Raw genomic sequence first — 27,729 nt, forward strand, 5'->3', positions numbered from 1 at the left:
GCACACACACACACACACAGAGAGAGAGAGAGAGAGAGAGAGAGAGAGAGAGAGAGAGAGAGAGAGAGAGAGAGAGACTACTACCACCACACCTCTGAGTCAGAACACACGGTATACTGAAGCCAGTATAGCACACTCCTAATTAATGATCAAAACTCCTTGGAGCTGAGGTGCTGCTCTCCCAATAGACAGCTATTTTTAAAGTATTTCTCTTTGAAAACAACAGCATGATTAATCCCTTTATTCCTAGTTAAATTACTCAGGTAGAAAAAGCCATGCACTGTGAGCAATTATCAAAAATGCTTTATTGGGTGTAATTTGCACACGCTTCCATTTGTGTTGCTTTGGGGTGATTTGTTTTCCGGGTTATGATGTCATCTGCCAAAATTAACTAGGTCTAATCTTCATTGTGACCCGCCACATACAAAAATACAGTTTTAAAGCGAAAGTCCCTCTTCTTCCCAGAAAGGTCACAAGAATGTGTCAGGTGGATAAAACGAGAGAAGAATACTTTGCACACATACCAACACCATTCAAGGTATTGTCCTTCACACAATAACGTCAAATCTTTTATTTTGAAGCAGCAGGGAAAGAGCCCATCCACTCTCTGGGGGGAACGCAAACTTTATTGTTGTTAAAGCGGCTCCAGGGACAAAAGAGCGCTCCTTTAGGGGAAAGAGGAAATATGGGAACCGAAGGAGGCTGTCACCCCTTCACAAGCACTTCAAGAGGAAAGAATTGCAGGAAGTTCCTCGGGGACAGTCACACAGCTTCCCGATCCTGGCCCCTTTCCGCACTGCGCACTGCTCTCCAGCGTCACACTGTCAACAACACAAGGATGGTTACTGGGGTCCCAAAGGAGCGTCCTCATGGGAGAGAGGACCAGACCACTACCCTCGGCTCAGGTCAAAGCGTCAGATCCGAAGCCCAGGGAGCCTCGGGCTTAGAATTTCAGAAAGAGGATATTTAAAGGAAGAAACTTAAAGGATTGCTCCCCTTCTACGTTCTTCTGCCTTTGGGGAGGGACCACATCTTCGGCTTTCTTTTCTTGTTATCTAAAGAGGGGGAAAATCACCCAGATCCTTGCATCTAAGAAATATACAATGTATTTTCTCATAACCCTTGTTTTCTACTTTCCCATTTCCTTGCCCAAAGAAGAAAAACAGAAGTGGTGTGTGTGTGTGTGTGTGTGTGTGTGTGTGTGTGTGTGTGTGTGTGTGCGCATGCACGCGCTCACACGTGTGCGTCCTGGAAACTTTTTAACCACAGAATTTAAGAAACAAAACAACAGCAAAATGATACAAATAAAGAAAAAGAGAAAAATCTCGTCCTGCTCTAGGAGGAATTAGAACTGAATAGATTCAAGGGCTCGCCCATCTGACATGTTTCAGGAAGTACTCCCACTCAGATCACAAGACTGTTTTCTGGCCCTACATAGCCTGTTCTCTCTTGTTCTTAGAGACCAAGGAGCAAGGGGCGAGGGCAGAAGCAAAGGGGACATTCTAGATATAATGAATCACCTAGCTGTTCAGCCACCTGCTAGAGTAAAGACCCTGTGTTAGATTCTAGGCAATCTTTTCTCCTGCCAAAGTAAGGGAAGAGGACCCAGAGCCTTACCATGGGGACTTGGCCGTACTTCTTCTCATAGATCGGAATGCGTTTACTCTTGAGCTTCTTCAGGACTTCCTGCAGCGCTTCAATCTGCAACACAGCGCCGGGAGCCCGAAGTTGCCGCCTTGGCTGCGAGCCCAGCGCAGGTGCTCACTTTCAGCCCAGTTATAAGGAGCCCGGGAAATACAACCGCGGGGTAGCGGGACTCGGGGGACAAAGGGGAGAAGATACTGGTGGAGAGGAAGTCTGGCAGGCAAAGTCCCTAGTCCTGACCTCATCTTCTAGAGCCTTCAAGGCGCACAGTGCCCAGACTGGCCACAACTAGGGATTCGCTCGACAGGCAGCCCGCAGCCCATGAACTCAAATATCTTTGTCTGGCAGAGGGTACCCAGACTATTTTTTTTTAAATCCAGTCAGGGTCTCTGCCTTCTGGGATGGGACTGGGGTGGAGAGGGACGCACGCAAAGCAAGGGTCCCGTGGCAGCCCAGGGCAAACCCGAGGCGAGGGAAATACTGACCAGCTCCTTCTCATGGGACGCATCATCCACGGCAGAGTAGATGTCCAGGGCTCGGGGCTGCAGCTCGGCATCCTCCTGGGCACCGGCACCCAGCAAAGGTAGCAGCAGCAGTAGGGCGGCGCCCAGGACGGGTAGCAGCCGCAGGCGGGAGCTCTCCATGGTGCTGGACTTCCTCGCTGCTCGGGCACTGCGCTCTCCCTCTTCTTATAGCCGGTTGAAATCGGGTGCCGGGAAAAGGGAGGGGGAGAAGAAGGACGGGGGTGTGGAGAAGAGCCCGGGTCAGCCGTCTGTAGGCAGCGCTCCGCTGCCGTTTGACGTCAATGCCCGCCGGGCTCCGGGAGCCCGGGAATGAGGCTCCGCGCACAGATGGGCTGGAGCACAGAGAACAAGACCCCCTGCCCCCAAAACGTTGTCAGCCCCGCAGCCAGGGACGCTTCCCTAGGGGCCAGAGCTGAAACTGAGGGGCAAAAGGTGAGGGATATGGAGCGGGAGGGCCCATGAAATGGAAAATGCCTTCGGGGCAATGAACAAGCAGAAGAGTTGCTTCCCCTAGCTTAACGGTGGTAGATGCACCAGAGTTCTGCTCATACTCTCTCCTTTGCCTCTCTCATCCTCAAGCCCCGGATGTGGCAGCAAGAAGAATAAGTTGACTCTAGCAGGCTCACTTGCTGAGCCCGATTCTAGGCAAGCTAGGGAGCGAGGGAGACAATCTGCATACTAGACAAAGGGAAATCACGTTCTCTGCACCGAGGGCTCTGTAGAGGCTGTGAGGTCTTAATAACCGGAAGAGGAAAGTAATCCAACCGAATGGGAGCCAGAGAACCAGACGTGGTTCTAATCATTCCAAAGAGCCAGTCCTGGTCTAATCATTTCCAAAGTCTGTACCTTAGAGCGAAGTTAACCTTTCTGAGGGGCTGATAGATGGCTCAATGATTAAGAGCACATACTGTTTTTACAAAAACCCAAGCTTTAGTTCTTAACGCAGCAGGTTCCTGTACTCGTATGCACACAGATGCACATATTTGGATAACTAAAACTAAAGTAATAGCATGGTTTTAAAGAACCTCTCTGAATGCCCCACCTTTGTCTTGTAAAACTGAAGTTGAAAGATTGTATACCAGAAGGCAGAATGACAGCTCTCGTGCATGAAGTTCTTTACCCGTGCCATAATAAACGCTAAGCCTCCTGGTCCCTTCCCCTAGAACTGCGAAGCCATCCAAAGACTGTGTGTGCCCTGTCTCAACTTGAATTCAGGGCAAACTTAACCACCCACAGAACTCACCCTTCCCACTGTGAAAAATGCAGCTCCCTGCTTCTGGAAAGATCTCAAGAGATCAGAAGCCAAGGTGAGCCAAGTCTTCTGGTTTGGGAAAGCACACGATAGTGGTGTTATAAAATTAAGGACCTTATACCCCGTGGATGTGGTGCTTTCACACGTGGACCCAGAATGGATTCCACCTGCTTATGAACTGGCTCCTTTCATCACACTCTCTTCCCCTCAACAGATCCTGAATAAATCCATTCTGCCCCAGTCCCTTCGCCACACCCCAGTCCTGGACAATGGTGAAGCAAGCTGTCTGGTGCTTCATCCCCACCCTCTTCTCTTGCCTTTCTGTAGTCCACAGTCCACCACCGGCCATAGTACCATATCCTAAAAAAGACACTACTGGCTTCTGCATTATCTGCATCTCAGCCCCTGGCCACAAGGTCTGCCAGTCCACTCTGGTTGACCTTCTTGGTCCTCCGATAAGTCAGTATTTTCCTGCTTTGCCTGGAAATGTCTTCCTATGTCTTTAAATGTCTCACTGTTTCTTGTGACAGAAGTCTCAACTCGTCAATTTCCCATGGCTACTCGGTCTGAGTCATACTTCAGTTTCTTCTCCTACAGCCTTACTGATTAACACATGATGTGGATTATTAAAATAGTTAATACGGAATATGTGTATCCGGTTTCCTCCATTATTCAGGTCTTTAGTGATCACTCAAAGGTGTACTTGGGTGAAATTCAAGAAAGTAGGCTCTCTTCTGATAAATAGCACACACATAATATTTCTCTCTGGGGTTGAGCCCAACCTGAAACTATGTCTCTAACACCTCCCCTGTGGGGCTTTGAATATGCCTGGCTCTGGGAGTGGCACTATTGGGAGGTATGGCCTTGTTAGAGTAGATGTGTCCCTGTGGGCCTGGGCTTTAAGAGCCCTGTCCTAGCTGCCTGGAAGTCGGTCTTCTCTTAGCAGCCTTCAGATGAAGATGTAGAACCCTTGGCTTCTCCTGTACCATGTATGCTCCCGCCTTGATGATAATGGACTAACCCTGAACCTGTAAGCTGGCCCCAATTAAATGTTGTCCTTATGAGTTGCCTTAGTCATGGTGTCTGTTCACAGTAATAAGACCCTAACTAAGGTATCCCCAAGGTCTGCTTTTCACGGATGCCTTTTAATCTGCATGAAATTTCAACAAAAGCTCATGTAACTGTTTAAACTTTACGCAGATTCAATGGCACTCACTGCACAAAGTCTCCAGTGATCTCAAGAGCGATCTACATTTCAGAAGAGAAATAACCCCAAGCAACTGTGTAGCCCATCCTTCACAGGGATGTGAACACTCCCAGTGCAAGGCTATCTCTCCAATTGTGTCCCTAAGTACAAGCTATAGCTTCCATTTGCACCATTTATATTAGGAGAGCAACTCGAAAATTCAAGTCCTGATGATTCTCAGTTGGTGTCCTCGTCCTCATGTAAGAAAAACACCACATGTAGTTGAACCGTCAGGAAAAGGAGTCTTGAATCACCCTGCAAAGCAAGTCGGGCACATCTGGGTCATTTCCACGCCAAGGTGTCTTCTACTTCTTGATCAGAATGACCCTCTAGGGCAGTGGTAATCAGCCTCCATCAGGCTGTGACCGTTTAATACAGTTTCTTATGTTGAGGTGACCTCCAACCACAAAGTTATTCTATTGCTACTTCATAACTGTAGTTATGTTAGTTGTGAATTGTGATGTAAATATCTACTTTCCGATGGTCTCAGGTGACTCCTGTGAAAGAATCATTCGATCCCCGGGGGGTCATAATCTACTGGTTGAAAACCTCCACTCTAGAGTATCTTGAAGAAGTCTTGTGCAGTAAATCTTGGGCAATGTCCCCCCCCCAAAAAAAACAACACATTTATGTTGGCTTAACTAGAGAAGGAACAAAGGATGAGATGTTCTGCATCATGCCATCAGGACAGCTTATATATTTTCACTGCTCTTTGATGACTTTGATACCCAAAGGTATTAATAACTAGAGCTAGCTGCATGCTTCAGCAGGTAAAGGCATGCACCAAGAAAGCCTGGGGACCTGAATTCAATCCCTGAAACCTATAGAAAGATGAAAGAAAATGACTGCACAACATTGTCCTCTGACACATTATGGCACATGTACCCAACACACATAATATATATGCGAACACATAACAATAACAAATGAACTCTTTTACTATTACATGGCAAGTATCAGAGTGAATTTATTGGATTCGCTAAAACACGCATCAAACACATCTTTATATTTAAAAGAGGTTAACTGAATCATGCAATGTCCTGCTTAAAATCCTTGAAGCAATTAATTTTTTTTTTAGAATGAAATGCAGTTTTCTTACCAAGGCTCGTAAGTCTGTTTATGACTTGGCCCCTACCTTCTTCCACAGCATCCACACTCAACACCCCCTTTCTCCCTCACTGTATTCAGGCCACACTGGATCCTATAATAAGCCAATCCCTTTCCCAGCTCAAAGTAATCCAAAGAGGAGAAAAATAGGGTCTAAACTGTGCTGGAGCAAACTAAGATGTGTATAAAATAAATTAACCTCATTCATTCACCACCTCATACATTAAAAACTAACTTGAAATAGACTGTAGACCTAAATTTAAGAACTATGACTATAACGCTCCTAGAAAAATCATTTCTAGAAGGAAATCTTTGTGGACTAAGGTAAAAAAAGATTTCTTTTTTTAATTAAAATATATCTAATATATCTTTATCTTTCTATATATAACTATAATATTTCTAAAATATATCATTTCCCTCTTCTCTTCCCCCAAGCCCCCTTTAGCTCCCTCCTGAAGCACTATCTTCCTTTCCTTTAGTTATTATAGTTACACATGCCTAAATATATAAAAACCACCTGCCTAGGCTACATAATGTTGTTTGTAGGTATATGATTGTAGGGTTGACCATTTTGGTATTGGAGAATCAATTTTAAGGGGCTCATCCCTGGGCGAAGATTCTTTTTTCCCACTCTTATTCTTGGTTGCTTGTAGTTCTTTGTCTATTAAACAATTTTAAATGTGATCATTGGAATTAATCACTATTCCTCACCACAAATATAGAAAAAGAAAACAGGTCACCTCGCAAAAGAAAAGCAGTAAGCGGCCTATGTCTAGAGAGATTTGGCAGGGGCTGACTTCTCTTAGCTGCTCCCGGAGCCTCAAGTACAAAAATCTCATCAGCAGAGAGCCAGGAAGCTAGCTTTGTTGAGAGGCTCTTGGGACACGCTGCTTTCCGAGGAAAACCTTTCACATGAGGAGACACTTCTTAGTCCTATCTGTCTCTTATAGTTTTGAACCTTTTAAAATAAAAAATAAATAATAACACACTGATGGATCTGTGTCTTAGTTTGGGCTGTGCACACATCCCTTTTCTAATGTTCTAATGGAAACAGAGACTACCTTAGTTTTTATTCTTTTTAAAAGGTGAAAATTTATAGACTAATTGGTATTACTAAATGAGAGCCCCCACAGTCTCGAGAGGTTGAAAGATGAAATAAGAAGGTCATGGCAGAACAAAACATGGGGATTATGGCTCCCCCTAACCCTCAAGCTCCTATATTTCTCTCCTTTAAATTTTGAATATTGCCTCCTCCCGTACAACTCAGGATATCACCAGCCCATTAGGTTGCCCTACTGTTCAAATGTCAGACTATCCTGTTAGCTGTTGACCCTCTCTACCCATCCTCCCAACCATGTTCTACTCAGCAGCAACGTGTTATCTCACTAACTTCTTAAACATCTTTAAATATCAAGCCCTTTGTCTTCCCTTGAATCAGCTTCATTTCCTCCAAGTCAAGCACCACTTTGTTCTCCTCGTGTACACTCTAAGGTAGCACCCACCGTCAGCTTCTCACTTCCCCTGCTGCCAGCACAGACTCATTGTTATTGACATTCATCTTCTACTTACTAACCCTCGATTCGTAGCTTTCCAAAGGAACCCTTGTTTTCTATGCTCTGTCTAAACATCTGTATCGCTGTCTGGAAGAAAATAATCTGTACGCGAGGAAGACACGCATATGGAGTTGTTTAGTAGCCTAGGACTTGGTTTGGGCCTCTACTTGGTCTGGGACTCCATTTGGTTTGTGGTCTGTGGTCACTTTTGACAGTTGTATTGCTGTTGTATTGCTTTGATTTGAATAAAGTTACCCTGCTGCTTTTGAAACTCTGTAGGAGCCCTTACTTCAAACCTTTGCATAAGAGGCTAAGAAACTGGAAACCCATCCCAGACAGTGACCACCAGTAGCACAAATAAAAGACTCTTGGAGCCTTTGGACGTATTGGAGGTGTGGAGCAAATGTATGTTTTACAGACACTTTTGAAAAGGCAAAGTCGGGAAAACTGGAACTTTAATGCAAACCACTTTAAGCTTTCAACGCAAAGGGTTTCATTTGGAAGATTCTGTATCCTGGTATCCCATATGCACAAAGGACTGCTATGTATTGTGAAGACTGAAAAGATGTTCCAGGCCAACTTTTGATCTTGAGGATCGCTGAGTGTGGTATATACATGAACACCTATATCATCTTACTGATGGGGGTTTGGGGGCCCCCTAAGTAAGAAAGGGAAGCTCAGGGAAAGTTATCTCTAGTTATCTGTGAAATGTTTTATGAAAAAAAAAAGAATCCTATAGACAAGTTTCTGGGTCTTGAAAGGTGAAAATTTTTTCAACAAAAGCAAACTTCCCATTCTGGTACTTTGAGGTCAAAAGGCAGGACAGCTTAGGTGTGGTGGTTTGAATAAGAATGGCTCATATGTTTGAATACTTGGTCCCCGCTTGGTGGAACTGTTTGGGAAGGATTAGGAGGTGTGACTTTTTGGGAAGAGAGATGGGTTTGAGGTTTCAAAATATTTGTGCCACTCATACTATGCTGTCTGTTTACGTATGTAGATTATGATGTGAGCTCTCAGCTGCTCTTGCCGTGTCATGTCTGTCTGCCTGCCTGCCTGCTTGCCATGATCATCATGGACTCCTGTCCCTCTGGAATCATAAGCCCCTGTGAATCCTCCCTTCTATAAGTTGCCTCGGTCATGTTTTAACACAGCAATAGAGAAGTAACGACCACAGATGTCATGAAGGCAGGACATCTGAGGACACGATGAGTGTGTTAGATTGCCACAGTGTGGTACATGGACACACAAGACAGGGAGAAATGTGCTGGGAAATGAGGCTTTCGAAGAAACAGGGACAAAACAGAAGGTCCAGAGAAGCAAAGAGCCTAAACTTAGAGCCGGTGAGCCGGAAGCAGGAGCATGGGCAAGTCAAAGGACTCTGTTCATCAAACACTAACACTAAAAGCGAGTGATTTCACCTAAAAGTTTTGCCTCAGGAAGTAGGTCCTGTTGGATGTAAGGATGGGCCATCAGCCAATTTTGCAATCAATTTGAGAAACAGATTATGTCATCCTGCTAAAAAAAAAATACAACTTTAAAAAAGAATATTTAAATCTCAGTGATTTGGAAAAAATGCAAATACATGTTCAGTTGGATGACTGGCATGTGTCCCAAGAGCCGATGGGCTGTTCTCTTCATTGTGGTCATGTAAGAATCCCCAGTGACAGAAGATCCCAGCATCTCTAAGGTGGTTGGTTTGTTTTGAGAGTCTCAGGAAAACTCTGAGCAGTCTTGGATAAGCTAGAATGGGCTCAGAAGTGATTATTTGCATTAAAAAAACTAGATAGATAGATGATAGATAGATAGATAGATAGATAGATAGATAGATAGATAGATAGATAGATAGATAGATAGAGTGTGTCTCCCCCAAAGTGAGGATTTTGGGTGTCAAAGGACAAGTAGATTCCTTCCACCATGTGGGCCCTCAAATCTGATGGTAAAGGCATGGTGCTTTTACTTACTGGATCATCTCACTGACCCTGGGTTTTCAATTTTACCTCCCATTCATGTGCTCAAACTAGTCAGGTGATCTCAGCAAAGAAAAGGGGGCTTAGAAGTTCAGTGTTGCTGGGGATTTAGCTCAGTGGTAGAGCGCTTACCTAGGAAGCGCAAGGCCCTGGGTTCGGTCCCCAGCTCTGAAAAAAAAGAACCAAAAAAAAAAAAAAAAAAAAAAGAAGAAGTTCAGTGTTGACATGAACGAATACTGCCACACAAGCATAGCTACCATGCGTGTCAGCCTTAGTGTGCATCCTGCCCGTGTCTCTCGTGTACCTGCTGTCTACTTTGAACACTTAAAAAAAAAGATGTCAAGACACATCGTTCCTGAATTCTTCCTTATCTACTGCTCCACGACGCTACTGGTCTGCCTCGGCAATGGTGGAGATGTCCGAGTAGAAATTTATCAACACAGTTCGTATATCACATCATGCAACTGTATGTCTAACTCACTTGCTAGATAAGGAGGTTCTTGAAGGCAGAGAGGACATAGGTAGGTAAGACGCAGGCAGCTCAGAAGCACTGCCGTTTCGCTATTTAGAAATGGCATTATCGACCTTCCATCAGGAAAGATGTGTAGAAAGAGAGCTAAAATTGTTTAACGGCTAGCCAATTTCCAAAGCAAGGTTTCTGGAACACAGATGATGATAGCTTCCCTTAGCAGTCCCTGTGATAACTAAGTTCATCTCAGTTTTAAGATTGAAATATTTCCCCCAAAGGCACAAATTGCTGTGTCGCTAAAAAGTAATAACTCCAGCCCCCTTCCAACCTTCTATTCCACCCCCCCACATACACTCTTCTTCTGTGGGGCAGGGGGCTTCACAGACACTGGGCCTACATCTGAACTCTGTCCTAGCCCATCTCACATTCCCCATGGTACAATATGGGAAGAAATCCAGCACAAGATGACCCTTGACCAGCAAACCCCAGACTATTCTGATGGTCCCAACAGAAGCTCTTCCTCTGCTAGGTAGACTTCAGAGGCATCTGAGGTCAGTGTTAAAAGCCACAGTTCTGGGGCTCTCCCATGCTTCCTTCAGAACTCATCTAAATGAAGTCTATTGCTTTTGACATAAGCTATAACCTCAAGAGAAACCAAAAACCATCTGGCAGGATGCAAAGATCACACAGGGCCTGCAGGCAAAAGTATGTTTTATAGGAAAGGGGGGGTCATCAGCCTTCATTTCAGGGGATCTGGGCCTTGGCTTATGTCTGGTGCACATCAGCAGTTTAGTGCAGTTCGGGTTTCATCAATGGGTTCATCGTGCTGCCTTGACTTACCTGCTTAAGAAGGGTCCTGACAGCCACTCTGTAGACAAATGTGTAGGTTTCCTGTCTCAGCACGTCTCACCAAGCTAGACCCTCTAAAGCCAGGCTGATGAATGTTGAAGAACAGCAACCATTCCGTCGGCTCCTCTTGCGTGTTCAGGATGCCCTCGGGGGTTGTGCTTATCCTCAAGGAAGGTGAGATTAGACTGGAATTGGAGAAGATGGGCACTGGGATAACCGTAGGCTTGCCCGAGGTCCTTAACGTATCTTCTCTCCTACTAATTTATTGCTGTGCGACAGTTGGAAACCCCTGTCTAACTTTATGAATAGGATTATTCCTTCTATACAGAAGAAGCTTAAAGAGCTTAGGGGAAGCAAACCAACCAATCGGCAGGGGTAGCAGGGGATGTGTCTTGAAGATGCCACTGACATAAGAATGCCATTTTCGTCCCATGGTAGGTAGGTGATCGTGAGGATCATGGGGACGGTAAAACCTCCATTTCTCTTATTGCCTTGGGCCCTCTGAACTTTTCACCCTTCTTTAGGAAAGCTAGCTTTTCAGTTGTACACTCCTCTCTTAGGTTCTGAGACCTCTACATCTACCCTTATGAAATGAACTGGCCCATCTCTTCTCTGTACATCATGGTAGTCAGTGACAACATGCCTCTGATCCAGTGCACGAGTATATAGTACAACAGGCTTGATGCCTCATAGCTTCCCTTGGGGAGATTAGATTTTGGTGATCCCATTCAACTCCTCTGAACTAGCTTTGGCCATGAAAATACACTCATATTGTAATGCCCACCATATCAGTAAAATGTCATGGATTGTTTGAGCTCGCTGAGAAGCAAGTTCGTGACCCTCCCCTCACCATTTTGCACCCAAGTATGTTTGTCTCAAAGTTTCCTCTAAGACCCCTTGTCCAGGGATGGGCTGTTCCCTATAACTATCTGACATAGATCAGGGCGAGAACAGCGAAACAGCCAGAGAGGAACAACACGGCGTTGATGAGAACAGCTAGAAGGTAAACTGATTCCAACAGAGGCCTTTGTTTATCCCATGATATAAAAGTGTCTGCAGGGGGATCTAGAAGATGAAGTTCAGCCATGGGAAGCTTGTCCAGGGAGAGAAAGTTCAGCTGGAGACTCCAGCTGACTGCCTCAGTTTCCCCAGTTGATTTGTACAGTGTGTTTGAAACCTCATAATTCGATGGTGTTCTCGCAACCAGGCCATTCCAAGTCATTTCTGCTGGGTGTTGTGAGTGCCTGAGGTGAGCATGCTTTTCTCTCTATTTGTCGTTTTTATCTCTGTTATTTACTATTTATTCTTTCATAACTTCCCGTGTTATATACTTGTTCAAAATGCAAAGTACAGCTGTGGTTGGGCATTATTCACACGACAGTTCAGAATGTGTGTGAAACGTCCTTCAGTGGAGATGTTTCCAAGGCTAAAGAATATACTGCAGCGGCCTTTCCCTTTCCCTTCCAGCATGTATCTGTGATATTGTGGATATGGGAAACTTCTGCAGTATGACAGAGTAAAAATGCTAAGCTGTAACCAACTATCGATGGGTGTGTAGTATGAGTAAGGAATAAACTTTGGGGGATTTAAGGCACTGAGATTTGGGGGGGGGGCAATTGTTCTTGCAGAATAATTTAATCTGACCAACACTAGGAGACATGTACCTGTCGACCCATCTCATAGATAATATTAATTGTCTGTTGTTGACTGACTAGCTGCCTTACAAACTCAGCGGCTTAAACAACACACCTTTTGTGTCTTTGCATACCTGTGGGTCTTAAATCATGCCGTGGCTTAGCCAATCTTCTGCAGGCTGTGTTGTGAAGTCACTGTCATAACACAGTCTAGGGGCACAGACTTCAATCACAAGGCATTGATGGGGTCTTGGTTACCGCATGGCTCAGCTGGAGCCACTCCCACCCCTTGTTATCAGACATTGACGACTTGAGCATCAGTCACTTGGAGGCTCTTGAGTCATTCTCTTGTCCACTCTAGGGAGTTTTCTGCGTAGGAGCAGATGTGTAAGAAGAGATTGGGGAAAAATCAGCAAGGCAAAGTCACACACTTCCAAATTAATTACGCATCACTTTCCCCGTGTCCTATCCACCGGGCTCACCCTATACTCAAGGGTCAGGGATATACAAAAGTGGGAAACAGGTGTCCTGGGGACCCTTACCACATATAGTAAACTACCCACCACAATGACTGTCCCAAGAAAACTACAATAAGTCAACGAGAATCTCGTAGGGAACTAAACCCCAATGGCAAGAAAGTGAAAGGTGAGATTTTCTGAGTGAAGCTTTGAAATCCAAGAGGGTTGAACACTTTGTCTGGGGTGCACGGTTAGAAATAACCCCCAGGGCACTGTTATTTCCACGAGACAAGTAAGTGAAAAATTAAACAGCAATACAAGACAAATTGCATTCATCTGCAACAGAAGTGAGGTCATCGATCATTAATTGAATTAAATAAATCATCAAGACAGTGAGTGAATTAAAGGTGCGGAGGAGGCAAGCTCTTCAAGCTGGCACAATCAAAACGGCAAGTCATCATTTAACAAGTAAGTTGTGTTACAGGACTCGATGGGTGGAATTCTTTGAGCAGAGAAGAGAGGTGCCGTTGGCAGAGCACAGGCCAAGATGAGGCTTCTTTCTTTAGCCCCCCCCCCCCACATCCCCACCCCATATCAAAAAGTAATGCAAGACACACTCATCTCCAATCTAGATCTACAGATGACACTATCTAGGACTACAGGCCCCCAGTACACTGTGCATCAAATGTGAGCCCAGGAGAAACAACGCTTAGACTCACCCTCAGAAAATAGCTCCTAGCATAGAGTAGAAGCACCAGTGTCAGATGGGAATTCTGTGGGACAGACTACAATAGGCTCTGCTCCAGTCCCAAAACGTGGGGCACCAGGATCTCTGTGGAGGAGAGGAGTCCCACTTTTGCACAGGTTGAAATGCTGCCCCAAGTGATTTTGCTATAAGCTGACTGCTGTAACACCCTGGATAAACACCACTGCTCATGAAGATTGTCTGGTCATCTCGTGAGGGGTCCTCGGGTAAGCACACGTTGCCCTTCGAAGGTCTCAAAGGCCAAATTTCTCTGGGATTTTAATACACTTCTCTTGAAAAATACAAAGAGTCCCACAGCCAATCCATAATCCCCACATTTAAGTAATTAGTCATGAACATACCCTGATGGTTTTTCCAAACCTATCATGTCATGAAGCCATGCCTCCAAATAATGGTAAGTCAGCAAATCCTGATGAATGGCTTACTTCTACTTACTTTGAATTAATAATTCCACAGATCATTTAAGCAACTGGGCCCAGGTCTGAAGCAAACCCAAAAATGGTTGGGTCTAGTTTGTCTGAAAACCAAGTTGTTGTCGTTTTCTGACTGTGTGTGGGACAGGGGCAGGAGTGTTATATGTATGGGTATATGTACCTGCTCATGTGTGAGTAGGAGCATATCTCTCTCTCTCTCTCTCTCTCTCTCTCTCTCTCTCTCTCTCTCTCTCTCTCTCTCCCTCTCCCTCTCCCTCTCCCTCTCTCTCTCCCCCCCTCCCTTCTTCCCTTCCTCCCTCCCCCCTCTTTCTCCATATATATACTAGATTTGGGAGTCAGAGGTCAACCTTGAATGTTCATCCTCAGAAGTCTCTAGAAACCGGGGTCCAACAATTTGGCTAAACTAGTGAACCCACTAATCCTCCCCAGGTCTGGGATTACGAGCAAATCACTAAACCCCATTTTTCATGTGGGTACCAGGAATAGAACTCCAGCCCTCATGCCTGCAGAAGAAGCATTTTATCCCAAACTGAATGGTTTTAAACTCTGCATCAGCCTTGTATTTTATTTTGTCTTCTGTAGAATGATTAAAAATGGAAGGAGCCAAAAATAAAGAGAAAACAAATCTTGAATTTTATAAAACCAGTACTGAAAGGACCCCCAAGACCAAGTTCTCAGCACAAAGGAGGATCTTTCTTTGCCTTAGAGAGGGGGGGCAGGGAACGAAAGGCAAAGACAGGGGACAGAGGAAGATAGAGAAGGGGAGAAGGACAAGGGAGAAGGGAGAAAGGGGCAAGGGAGAAGGACGTTTGTCTCAGAGTGGAGCAAAGGACCTGTCTCTGCATAGAGAAGAGACAGGCGTGGTCCATAGGAAAATGGTGGTTTGTATAAAGGTGGAAGGAGAAGTCCCGTGTTAGGATGAGGTGTTTAATTTTAATTGGGTATGTTAATTATAGGTGAGCCAAAGGGGGTTTTTGATGGTTGGACTTAAATACTTCAATACTCAGACATGGGTGGTCAGCCTCAGGAGGGGGCTTTGCCAAACAGGGAACAGACTTTGGTGGCTTGCTTCAGGAATGTGATATAACGGTTTTAGCAAGGCAGAGGGAATGAGAGAGAAGGGCAAGGGCAGCCAGAGTCATATGGACCATGCTCAGGACAACTAGAGTCCCTTTAAGTACTGTAAGAAATACTTCCTAGTGACCAAGAACCTCTCTGATGCTTGGAATTCTAAGTTGTTCTCCGGGGTTCGTCAGGTTGCATTTCTCAGTGAGAACATCCACTTTCTGAGCATTAAACAGAGCTGGCCATTTTATGTGGAAGGTCTTCAGTTTGGGACTATGATTGCCCATCAGAGATCAACTTCCTGGATAGTCAGGAGAGCCCTTTCAAGGGCTACCGTTGGAGGAAGAGAAAAGATCACAGCCTGTGTGACATGTACCCTGTCATGCCTGACTGAGGACAGACGCCCAAGGAGACACAGCTGTGGACCTTCACAGGGCTTTATGCTCGAGTACAAATATCATTCCCTGCCATCTGCACTCTTGGCCAGGGTGGCCCTGGTTGAAGGCATTGCTGGTAGACATGGCCTTTGCTTGGTGTCCCGTCCAGTGGCATAGACTGGTAGTCTAGCGTTGCCCACGGCACTAACAAAATTTCTTCTCTAGGAATGAAAAAAAGAAAGACTTCAAATGAAGCTGTCACGTTCGCTTTATTTCACAGTGTGTGTTTTTGTTCCTGAAGGAAGAACATGGGCAAAACAGTAAATAGCTTCTAAACAGCGTTACGCATTTCCTGAAAAAAAAAAATCCTCCAGTTTGTAACAGAGGAATTCTGACACTCTCGCAGTATTTCAAAGGAAATGTGCACCTTTTGCATCTACTCTCTCCCCACCTAGAACTCTATAAACATGCGTCTTGGTGCTACGGGCCCAGACAGGAAAGGGAGAAAGGTTCAGCTGCATGCGAACAATGGGAATGGGGTGCGAGGAGACTCAGTAGCAGTGGTTTCACGAAGAGCTCCTGCAAGGTCCGAAGCCAGGAGTGCTATTTTGGGGAAACCCTAAAGTGGAAGATCCTAATTTGGCTACAGAGTAAAACTGCCTGGGAACCTTTTCAAAAAATAGCGATTCGGGCCCCATCCTTACAAATCCTGACCTACTTGGCGCAGGGCGGAACCCAGGGAAGGAGGGGTAGCTAAGAAGGTTCCTGGATGGAAGCTGAAGGGTTTGGGGGACGTTGTTTGCTTGTTTTTGTTTTCTTTCTCAGTAAGCATGACCCAGGAAACACTGGCTGGGCATTTGGGTCAGTTAGCTTCCTTTTACCGTAGGGGTTATATACAAACTCAGAAGCCACCGGACGCCAGCAAGGGCAGCGAAGATGAGGGGGTCCAGAACCAACAGAGGAGAGAGCTAAGACATGGGCTACTCCAAAGATGACAGAAATGTGGATTTTTATGTGAAACTTTACAGTTTTTAGAATGTGGACATCAGACGTGACACTCTTAGAAGGCGAGAAGCACAGCCTTGGTTCACCTCATTTCCAACACCCGGTCCCAGGAAACCCTGGGAGACCCTCTGACCTACGAAAACCGAAAGATCAAGGAAAGAATGACCACATCTGCAGAGCTGGCCTTGGTGTCTGGCAAATTCGGTGCCCCACTAGCCCCAGAGTCACAGCAATGGGGGCCTTGGGGCCAAGTCTCAAATTCTCTTTTGCATGGACTTTCATTGGTCTTCCAAGGACTTCGGTTTCAGGGAGGATGGAGTCATAGCCCCATGACTGAGATAGGCGAATCAATTGTAGAAGCTTCACCACAACTACTTAGGGTCCTGGCCCAAGGTCTAGAACTTTAAAGAATCCCCTCCTCCAAAAAAGCAAAAGGAAGGGGATATCTAAGCAGTCCCCCCAAATAACCCCTGTTGGGCCATTGAGGACTTGAGTGCAAGGTCCTAGCACCCATGTGAAAATGCTGAGTTGTCTTGCTTATGCCTCTACCCTCAGCACTGCGGGTGGACATAAGATGATTCCTGGAACTCACTGGCCAACCAACCTTGTCCAAACGAGGAAATTCTTGTTCAGCAAGAGACCTTGTCTCAGAGAAATAAGACTTCGGAGCAATAGAGAATGGTGTGGCATCCGAGGACAGCATGGGATGCATTATTGATCACAGCCATTGAAGTCAGGACCTTACCCATTTCATGGCACTGGGTAAACCCTCTGGAGCCTCAGACTCCACATCCATAAAATGGGCTACCATGTACAATGAGGGACAAGGAAGATACGTAGACTATGCTTCAGAAAACCCAAAGGTCATCTTCGCTTGGCAATTTGCTTAAAGCCTCTCAGAATCCTCGCAGTTTGAGGGGTCCTACAACTATCTAATGGAATCACTAATCCCGGGTGCCTGTCTGCCACAGCCGACATAGTGCTTCAGGGTATTTGTGGTAAAGGTAGCAAATGCTACCTCCAGTCACGGCTCTTTCTCTGCCCGTCTTTACAGTGAGGCACTCTGTGATCCCTGCTGCCCTCTAAGTTCTCGTCACCAGTCCACAGACCTCAAGTAACCACCCACCACCACCTGCCACTCAGCACATAAAGATACGGAAAATTGTAACCATCCTTCCTCGAGCAGCTGCCTGACAGGATTACTCCTAGGGAAGAAACCCAATGGGATTCTTTTATTTTTCTTAATTTTCTTCATATACAGAAATGTCTCCCCAAGGCCTTTTCTCCTAGACTCTCCCTCTCCCCTCCCTCCATCCCCCTTTCTTTGTACTGTACATGCACATCCACAAGTACGTGCTAGTTCATGTGTGTGGACACCCAAAACTGACGCCAGGAGTCTTCCTCCTTTGCTCTCCACTGCCTACACTGAGTTGGAGTCTCCTGCTGAACACGGAGCTCCTCAGCGCCATGCAGTTCAGCTAGTCAGCTGCTTTGGAGCTCCCTGGTCTCTGCCTTCTGAGTGTCAAGATTACAGGCAGCTGCTACACCGGCCTGGCTTTTTTATGTGGATTCTGGGAATCCAAACTCCAGTCCTCATGTAGTGTTTCAAGCACTCTACCCACAGACCCATCTCCCTGGTCCCCTCCCAGGCTCTTGATACAGTCCTATATTGTTTCTAGGATCCACTGCCCACTAAGAGGTCACATTTCTCATCTTGGGAAAATCACTGCACCCCATTTAACATGTCTCTGGGCCATCTCTGGCTGAGGTCCGCTGGCCCGGGAGTAGAGTGAGCACAACTGTTTATTTTGAAACAGAGAGCTTTTATGCTCCAATGCAACTCAGTAGACTGATACTATAAGGCTCAGGCCCTGTAGCCCTTTCCTTGAACACTTTGTATTATTTCTCTAATGAACAGCCCCTTATTGGACCTTGTACCTCAGGGCTGCTGATGGAGAATTACAAACACCTTGCCTTTAAGTAATGGATACACTTCTGAGTCTTATAAGGAGATAGGGCAATGGGAAAGGCACCATAAACAGAACTATTAAAAGGAGCCAGTGAGGTGGCTCGGCAGGTAAAGGCACCTGTCCTAAAGCTTGTTGACCTGAGTTTGATCACCGAGTCCCCATAGTGAAAGGAGAGAACTGACTCCCTCCAGTTGTCCCCTAACCTCCGCGTGTTATAACATCTGCATGCCCAACAGTCGCACACACGCGCATACACACATGCACAAATAATAAAGGTAATTTGAATGGAAAAATATGAAATACACCACACTCTAGGCTCTTCACATCCTGTTTCTTCACATATGGATGGTTTTGTGTGTGTGACTGACCGTTCCTTGCTATGTAGCTTAGAGTGACCTGGAACTCAATACATGTCTCATGCTAGCCTCTCACGCCTGTCCAGTTTCAGTCTTCCTGCCTTAGCCTCCTGTGTGCTGGCATAACAGGCATGTGCCACAACTTCCAGCCATACGAGTCTTTTGGGAGCATGCACTGAGTTTTTCAGTGTCTCCTCGAATTCCGCTGGTGCCTCCCTTTGCATGTGAGATGCACTCCCTCACTGGCCTACAGGATCAGGGTGGGCTGACCCCTCCTCTTTACTTCAAGGATTTCTCGAGCATCTCCCAGGTGCTAGGCCTCTGCTCATCTTATTCCAACCCATTCCCAGCTCTTTCTAGGCTTTTAGCCTGATGTCATCTCTAAGAGCTTTCTCCAGAGGCCCTAACCCTTTGCCCTTTGTTAGTCTTTGTTCCTTCAGAACTAATTCATTTTTATATCTGTATTTTTGTTTTTAGAGCCATGTTTTATTTTCTATATCTTTATCCTTCTACAATTGATTCACTTGCTTACTTTTAATGTTGGTATTCCTCCGCAGGCTGTAAACTTAATGGAGGCAAAGATCTGGCCAGACTTGGCCAGTTCCAGAGCAGAATGAGCCGCAGCTCAGCCTTGGGAAGGCAGACTCAGGCCCCCTCCTCTTGTACTAGAGCTGTGCTACCTGCAGCCAAGCTAAACCTGTCGTCACCCTCGTCCCACAAATCCCAGACCCATTCAACAGTATCTCAAGGCTCCTCTGGAGCTGTGTTCTAGCTTCTCTGTACTCTGAAGAAAACCCACAAATGTGGTCTTGAGCAGAAGAAATGGTCCAGTCCTCTCCATCCCTCACCCACATCCTACCTGCCTGCAAGTGCACACCTAGAGGTCCAGATGCAGTGCCACACGCTTGCCCAAGAATATGGCAGGGATAGATTAGGATTTATCCTGGTACCTCATCCCCACATCGTTTCCCAAGGGGGCCGATGTTTGGCTTCACCCTGGGCCACCTGCCTAAGCCCACAGCAAGTCAGACCCAGTGAGGGCATTGCCAGTGCCACCAGGATTCTGAGTGGGACCAGAGCTGTGGACAGGGTCAGTGAGTGGCTGTGGAGGGCTGGGTGACATCATAAGCACTGGACTTCCAATACAGCACAGGTAGAGCTTTGCCCTAAGATCCAGGAGGCTCTGGTTTGATGCTCTAGGATGAATTGGCTGAGACCTATTTTACGGGGATCATCCAGATGGAGCTGAATGGCCTTGCTGGCATCCACTGATTGCATCTCAAGGATCGTTTCCCTGAACTCAGCCCAGGCATTGCTGTCAGACGGCTTCCTCCTTTCGAGAGCCATCCGCTTGGGAAACCGTAGCTCTAAAATACATGGCATTAAAGAAATGGGGAAAAGCTTTTACCATTGTAGAGTCAAGAGGCAGGAGCCTAACAGCTCATCTAGAACAGCTCAGACTCAGTGCTTCTGAGTCAGCATAGCATGTGTGCAGCCCTGGGAGCAAAACACACACACACACACACACACACACACACACACACACACCCTCTTATGCACATATACTCAACACATATAGTCTCACACGTATATATACACACTAACACATACACACATAGACACACATACACTTACAGACACACACACACTCATGAACATAAACATAGACACATTCATGCACATACACTCACACACTTGCACATGCAGTCACATACATAGTCAACACATAGGCACACATACACACACACACATACACACACACACACACACACACACACACACACTCTCTCACAGACACACACACAGACCTAGGCAGAACCCTGCTGTATAACTCAGAACAGTGAGTTACTACTAATCCAGTCCTTACTCTTTGGTTGTTATTTTGTGAGACAGAGTTTCATTATGTGTTCCAGGCTGGTCTTGAACTTGTGATACCAATCCAGGTTGGCCTCAAATTTACTGTTCTCCTACCTCTGTCTCCTATGGGCACCACCAGGCCCAGCTTAAGGCACTTATCATTTCAAGGGATTGTTCACATGTTTTCAATGAAGAAACAAAGGTTCAGAATGGTGGCACAGTCAGACCACTCATGAATGGAAAGGCCTGAGTCTTTTTTTTTTAATTTTTTTTATCTTTATTAACTTGAGTATTTCTTATTTACATTTTGACTGTTATTCCCCTTCCCGGTTTCTGGGCCAACATCCCCCTAACCCCTCCCTCTCCCCCTCTATATGGTGTTCCCCTCCCCATCCTTCTCCCATTATCACCCTCCCCCCAACAATCACGTTCACTGGGAATTCAGTCTTGGCAGGACCAAGGGCTTCCCCTTCCACTAGTGCTCTTACTAGGCTATTCATTGCTACCTATGAGGTCAGAGTCCAGGGTCAGTCCATGTATAGTCTTTAGGTAGTGGCTTAGTCCCTGGAAGCTCTGGTTGCTTGGCATTGTTGTTCGTATGGGGTCTCGAGCCCCTTCAAGCTCTTTCAGTCCTTTCTCTGATTTCTTCAACAGGGCTCCTGTTCTCAGTTCGGTGGTTTGCTGCTGTCATTTGCCTATGCATTTGCTGTATTGCTATGTCTCTCAGGAGAGATCTACATCTGGTTCCTGTCGGTCTGCACTTCTTTGCTTCATCCATCTTATCTAATTGGGTGGTTGTATATGTATGGGCCACATGTGGGGCAGGCTCTGAATGGGTGTTCCTTCTGCCTCTGTTCTAAACTTTGCCTCCCTATTCCCTCCCAAGGGTATTCTTGTTCCCCTTTTAAAGAAGGAGTGAAGCATTCACATTTTGATCATCCGTCTTGAGTTTCATTTGTTCTAGGCATCTAGGGTAATTCAAGCATTTGGGCTAATAGCCACTTATCAATGAGTGCACACCATGTGTGTTTTTCTGTGATTGGGTTACCTCACTCAGGATGATATTTTCCAGTTCCATCCATTTAAGGCCTGAGTCTTTTGCCACGTGGCTCTGTCAGTTTTCCCTGTGACAGGTTATTGAGTAAACCAGGGGAAAGACAACTTTAAACGTGCCACTCTCCAGCCCCCAAGAGCCCCACCTCATCCAGAGAGTCTTACCACAGCAGCCACCATGTCCACCTAATCAGGACCCGTGAGAGCAGCAAGTTCTAAGAGAAGGATCATTAGAACTCAGACTTCCAGACCACTCTCTGTACCTCCTCAAGTGGCACCAAATGGCCCCAGTCAGAGCCTCCCACCAAGTGAGGTGCCTGATGATGGCTTTGACTCATTCAGAGTCCTCAGCATTAGTCATCCTATGTTTATCGAGTCCCAAAGAATTGCACTTTGAAAAAAAAGCTTCCTTTCAAAGCTCCATAGACAGAAAGGAGTCTAATGAACGCTTTTAATATAACCTAACATAGGCTTCTAATAACAGCATATTCACTTAACAAATATCTAGTAGGTATCGGGCACTGTCCGCAGATCCTTCTCCTAAATATCTGTAACAGGAATATAAGGTACAGATTGTCCTAGTTTAGTTTCTACCGCTGTGATAAACACCATGGCCAAAGGCAACTTGGGGGGGAGATTACACATTCAGATCTCAGTCTATCATCGAGGGAAGTCAGGACAGCATCTCAAACAGGAGCAGAGGCAGGACCACAAAAGAATGCTGCCTACTGGCTTCTTCCCCTAGGGTTGATCGGTTTGCTTTCTTATCTTACCCCAGGGTGGCCCTCTCACCTCAGTCTATGTCCAAGAAAGTGCTCCCACAGACTCGCCTGCAGGCTGAGCTGGTGGTGGCATTTCTCAGGTGTGGTTTCCTCCTCCCAGATGACTCTAGCCGTGTCAAGCTGACAAAAAACACCTAATCCGCACACACATACTCACATTTTAATAGCTGCTGCTTTGGCGGTTAATTCCACTATCTTTTTATGTGCACGTGCTTCTGTATGCACATGGGAGGTACACGTGAACGTATGTGTGTGTGCACACCCCTCTCCTGCTGAACTCCTTCTTCCCAACAAATCCTCCTCCTCCCTCCATGTCTTTGTGTGTGCATCAACCAGCGACTTTGCTGTGTGCAGAGTAAGGACAGGAGGCTATTTACTACAGTCTGGGCAACTTAGCAGTGGCCATGCCACCAAAGAGAATGACATCATTCCTTCACTGAGCCACCATTAACTGTCCATAGGCACTCATGAGCCCTCTCTCCTTTCTATGGTAAAACGTTGGCAGGACCATGTATGTGCGTGTGTGTGTGCGTGTGTGTGTGTGTGTGCGTGTGTGTGTGTGTGTGTGTGATGTGTGTATGTGTGTGTGTATGTGTGTGTGGTGTGTGTGTGTGTGTGTGTATATGTGTGTGGTGTGTGTGTGTCTGTGTGTGGTGTGTGTGTGGTGTGTGTGTATGTGTGTGGTGTGTGTGTGTGTGTGTGGTGTGTGTGTGGTGTGTGTGTGTGGTGTATGTATGTTTGTCTCTGTGTGTGGTGTGTGTGTGTGATGTGTGTATGTGTGTGTATGTGTGTGTGGTGTGTGTGTGGTGTGTGTGTGTCTGTGTGTGGTGTGTGTGTGGTGTATGTATGTTTGTCTCTGTGTGTGGTGTGTATGTTGGGGGGGTGTGCGGTGTGTGTGCGGTGTGTGTGTGGTGTGTGTGTGGTGTGTGTCTGTATGGTGTGTGTGTGTGTGTGTGTTGTATGAGAAGACACACTTGTGCTATATTGAAAGGCAGAGGATAACTATGGAGTTAGCCTTCCTCTTCCACCTTAATGTGGGATCTTGAGATTGAACTCGGTCTGCAGACTTGTGTGGCAAGCGCTTTTACCTCACCAGGTGCACCAGATTCTTAATGACCCCAGAGCTGAACTCGAGAGGAAAGGCAAGCATCTAGCAATTATTTAAATGTCAAAATGCAAAATGAATTTAGCAAATTTAGGCAAGAATCAACCTTTGACAGTCAGAATTATGTATGATTCATAGAAGCCTTTTTATACAATGCTGGGATCAAAGTAAGTGTTAATGTCAGGTTAGAAATTCTATTAAGACTAAAGAAAGGACAAAATACTTACAGCGCTTCTGAATATCCAAAGGTAATACGTGTGTGACCATCCACACACCAACAGTTACAGTGTGGCTATTGGATGTCCATGAAGTTAATAGGCAACCATTTTAACCTACTTGAGAGATAACAGATCAGTCAATCAGTCTCTCTCTCTGTCTCTCTGTCTTTGTGTGTGTGTGTGTGTGTGTGTGTATGTGTGTGTGGTGTGTGTGTGTGAGAGAGAGAGTGTGTGTGTGTATGAATGTGTATGTGTGTGAGTACATGTTTGTATGAGAATGTGTATATGTGCACTCACATGTGCATGTGTGTGAATGTGTATATGTGTGTGAGTGTGTGTGAGTATGTGTATGTGTGTGAGCGTGTGTGAATGCATGTGTGTGGCTGTGTGTATGTTGAGTCTGTGCATGTGCATGTACGCATGCATGTGTGTATGTGCCTGTGTGTGTGTGTGGCTGTGTGTATGTATGAGTGTGTGTGTGCATTGCTCCCAGGGCCGCACACATGCTATGCTGACTCAAAAGCACTAGTCGAAACTGTTCTAGAGATGAGCTGTTATGCTCCTGCCTCTTCACTCTATGATCTTGTATTTGAAAACCGTGGGGTTTTATGACCTTCCTTGTCCTGTTTCCATACAAAGATTAATGCACAGAATATGGGACTGGAACATGGTATTAGGGCAGATCTATTCAAACATTGCTCCAGAGTAAGCCATCTCCTTTATTCCTTGTGGTAACAGCTGTGCCTTTCACCCATGGCTTGGAATTTGTATTTACAGTATTTCCTATTAGTCTGTCACCATCTTCTTTCTCTCCTTTATTTTCTAAATGACGTATTTGAAACTAAAATATACAGCAATCGAAACAGAGAAGTCCTGTGGGGAATATGTCTGCCAGTGCAGCAATCCAGTTCCTGCCTGTTGCTAGTAGTGAATTGTCTCAATCACAGTGGGGACTACAAGAGGATTCTGGGTACAGAATGGGCAAGGAAAGCATGGGAAGCAGAACAGAGTCCTTAGACCTCATCATAACTGGGTCACAGAACAAAATGCCCATCCTCTTGTGCCTTGCTTAAAATGCTTTATGAAAATTAAAAAGCACAGTTCCTTTGCCTTTGCCTTTAGTGTGCCTTCGAGGCACATTTCTTTACCATTCTCCTTTGCGTCAACTGACTGGCTGGTCCTAAGGTCACCGAAGGTCACTTCCCAAATGTCACTGAGCACACAGGAGAGAGCCTAGTCCTAAGGTTGAAGAGTCCAGTGGTTCAGAGCAACGCTGAGCAGCCCGGAGTCAGAGTCTGACAACTTGGGAATGAAGAGTTAGGAGTCTAACATCCTGCTGTTCCTAGACACCGTGCTTCCCAAGAGATGCTCTGGGCATTGTGTGGTCCCTCTGACTTCCCTTCTGTTGGGAGCGCCTATGTGTCTCTTAAATTAGTTTAAAGACCTTAGGGATCAAGGTTAAGATTAGGGTTAAGGGTTGAATGAAACAGGGTAGAAGATGGGCCACTGTCCCTCCTTCCTCTGCGATCTGATGGAAATGCTCCTGTCCCACAGAGTCAGAACTCAGCTCACTGCCAAGCCCTTCCCTACACCATGATGCTAACATCCTCTCGCATCTTCTCAAAGGCAGAAAAGGGAACTCTGGCTGGGACTTCAAAGCCAGGAAAGCCAGTTCCAGAGCCCACTGGTTCCAAGGACACCACAGGCAGTGGTCCCACATCCCATAGCAGTGCATCTGGAAGAATGGGGTGGGCAGAAAGAAGGGTCAAGAGAAGAGGATTTGTACGTATCCTCCAGCCTCAGCCTCAGCCTCAGCCTCAGCCTCAGCAGGTGAAGTAAAGGTACCCAGGAGTTCAAGTGACTCAGGTGCTGCCCTCGGGACCCCCAGAGGCTGCCTGCAGAAGGAATGGACTAGACCTGCCTTCTAGGTGCCTTTCTTCAGACTGTAGAAAGCTGAGAATGGTCTGGGTGAGTCAGGTGGCGTCCAGACATGGATTTAGTCTCTACTTGAGGGGACGGATGTCCTTGCTCTTGGGTACTGAGCCTGGGACCTTTCAGCCAGGATGGTATTGTCTCTCCTGCTCCACCCCACCCCCACCCCCACCCCCAGTGATAGTTTCCTTCACTGACTGTTCCTCTCCTCTACAGTTCCTCTGGTAATGTGACATTTTGAAACATTCCACTGCTTTTCTAAAACCCTGCCCCCCCATCCCATAACTCCCGACATTCTCTGATACAGACAATTAAATGGTTTTTGGCTCACTAAGAAGACTTGCTATGTCAGATTGAAAAAGAAATACTGTCCCCAAGCATCTTACCCCCACAAATCACCGCTCCCTGAGTCTGCCACAAAGGTCTGTGATTAAATGCTCATTGAATAAATTTAAAAAAAAATAACTTTAAAAGTCTTTTTTGAATGGAATAAAAACTTGGTGTTGACAACATCACTATAAATCTTTTTTTCTTTCCTGTTTTTGTGTTCCTCGAATGTGGCTAAATGTTCCGCATGGATTCATTTACAGAGGGGGAAGAGTGGTTAATGCCTCCCTTACCGAAGGCCCCTCAGAATGACTGTTCTCTCTTAGGGACAGAGAACATCTGAGGAATTTCTCCATTAGCTACGGATCATCACCAACCTCGGAAATGATTGTTTCTGCATGTGACTCCGTAAGTGGGAGAAGGGCATACTGCTTTGGTTTCGACAGGCCTGAGAGAACCTCAGCCCGGCAACTCCACACTCCTCGTGTATACAAAGAGTCACGATTACGGATGAAGGTCTAAGAGTTGTCCTTGGTGACAAAAATATGGAAGACAGCCTAAATTCCTACCCCTAAGGAATGTATATGACAGAATACTATACAAGGGTTAAAGGTAGTGACGTCAATGAAGGCAGCAAACGCCAAGCACTCACAGCAAAGTAACCGGCCATGCCTCTGTTTTAAAGCTAGGGTTCCCAGGCTACCCCCTAGAAATATACATCATCGATGAGCATAAACAACTCAGCCTTTGCCACAGAGATGACCAGCTAGGGGCATTTACTAACAACACACGGCAGTTACCGAGTGTCAGGCACTCCCCGGCATACTTTGTGTGCTTCAACGCAATAGATCCTCCCGACAACACAGACGTATTGGAATCCACCTTTCACAGGTGGAGAAGGTAAGATATCAGGGCGGAGAGACGAACTTTTCCCAAAGTTGCACGGCAAAAAGGATGAGCGATGCCATGGCTGGGATTCAAGCTCTAAAATCAGCCCAGAAGGGATCTCAAGGAACACGGATATAGTGTCAAATATAGTGGCCCAGGAAACCGTGGGATACAGGATTTTGTGTGAGATAGTGTATATGTGAACCTTGAAAGCGTGTATAGATTCTAATCATCCCAAGATAGTTTATATGTGAACCTTGAAAGTGTGTATGATTCTAATAATCTATTGTGTTACTATAGAAATGTCTCATGCTGGAGAATTTCTAAGACCTAAGAGGGTCTCATAAGAAAAGAGAGGGAGGAGGTAATAGCTCAGATTTAACTGTTCTCTCTAATATTTTACCTACTTGAAAAGAAAACATATCTATATCTATATATCTGTATTTATATATCTATATTTATATTTCCATATCTATATATCTACACACACACACACACACACACACACACACACACAATTCAACTTTAAAATGATCAGTCATCCCCCAAGTAAGTACCTGGCCCTTGGAATAGCATTTCAACCTCTAACCCCCCTGCCTATGCTTCAGAAACTTAACCCTTGACTTGATCAAGGCAGGACTCCAGTTCCTTCTATAGAAACAACGAAGCTAAGCTCTTGTCCCTGACATACCTGGTGTCTGGGCCATAGGAGGTGACAGGATGGAGCCGGCTGGGATCCCTACTCTAGACAAGAGTTGGAGAGAGACAGAGCCACTCATAGCCAACTCTGCTGACGGCAGGCATGCTACCCAGTGTGTGAGAAAAGGCAGCAAGCACACAGCGTTGGCCCCTGAGGGCCTCCTGCTACCCGCCTGACCTTAGGTCTTCTGC

General features: G+C 45.9%; 1 protein-coding gene across 5 annotated transcripts; it reads right to left on the reverse strand.

Annotated features, from left to right (window-relative positions):
- Positions 1-287: 287 nt before the first annotated feature.
- Cartpt (CART prepropeptide) lies at positions 288-27,729 on the reverse strand. 5 transcript variants are annotated; one of them, XM_087617109.1, is made up of 6 exons: positions 27,530-27,729; positions 12,380-12,614; positions 10,603-10,796; positions 2,130-2,332; positions 1,618-1,701; positions 288-821 (listed from the first exon to the last, which is right to left on the reverse strand). In XM_087617109.1, the coding sequence occupies exons 4-6, from the start codon at positions 2,286-2,288 to the stop codon at positions 714-716; spliced, it is 351 nt and encodes a 116-aa protein (XP_087473235.1). In that variant the 5' UTR covers positions 2,289-2,332; positions 10,603-10,796; positions 12,380-12,614; positions 27,530-27,729; the 3' UTR covers positions 288-713.

This window comes from Rattus norvegicus, chromosome 2 (assembly GCF_021556685.1).
Source record: "Rattus norvegicus strain SHRSP/BbbUtx chromosome 2, alternate assembly SHRSP_T2T, whole genome shotgun sequence".
Classification (NCBI taxonomy): Eukaryota; Metazoa; Chordata; class Mammalia; order Rodentia; family Muridae; genus Rattus; species Rattus norvegicus.

Excerpts from the sequence above, each read along its gene's own strand:
- Cartpt (XM_087617093.1), bottom strand. The coding sequence starts at position 2,288 with ATGGAGAGCTCCCGCCTGCGGCTGCTACCCGTCCTGGGCGCCGCCCTA. Across the intron at positions 1,741-2,129 it reads CGTCCCATGAGAAGGAGCTG|CCAAGGCGGCAACTTCGGGC; the intron begins GTCAGTATTTCC and ends CTGGGCTCGCAG. Across the intron at positions 822-1,617 it reads AGTACGGCCAAGTCCCCATG|TGTGACGCTGGAGAGCAGTG; the intron begins GTAAGGCTCTGG and ends TGTTGTTGACAG.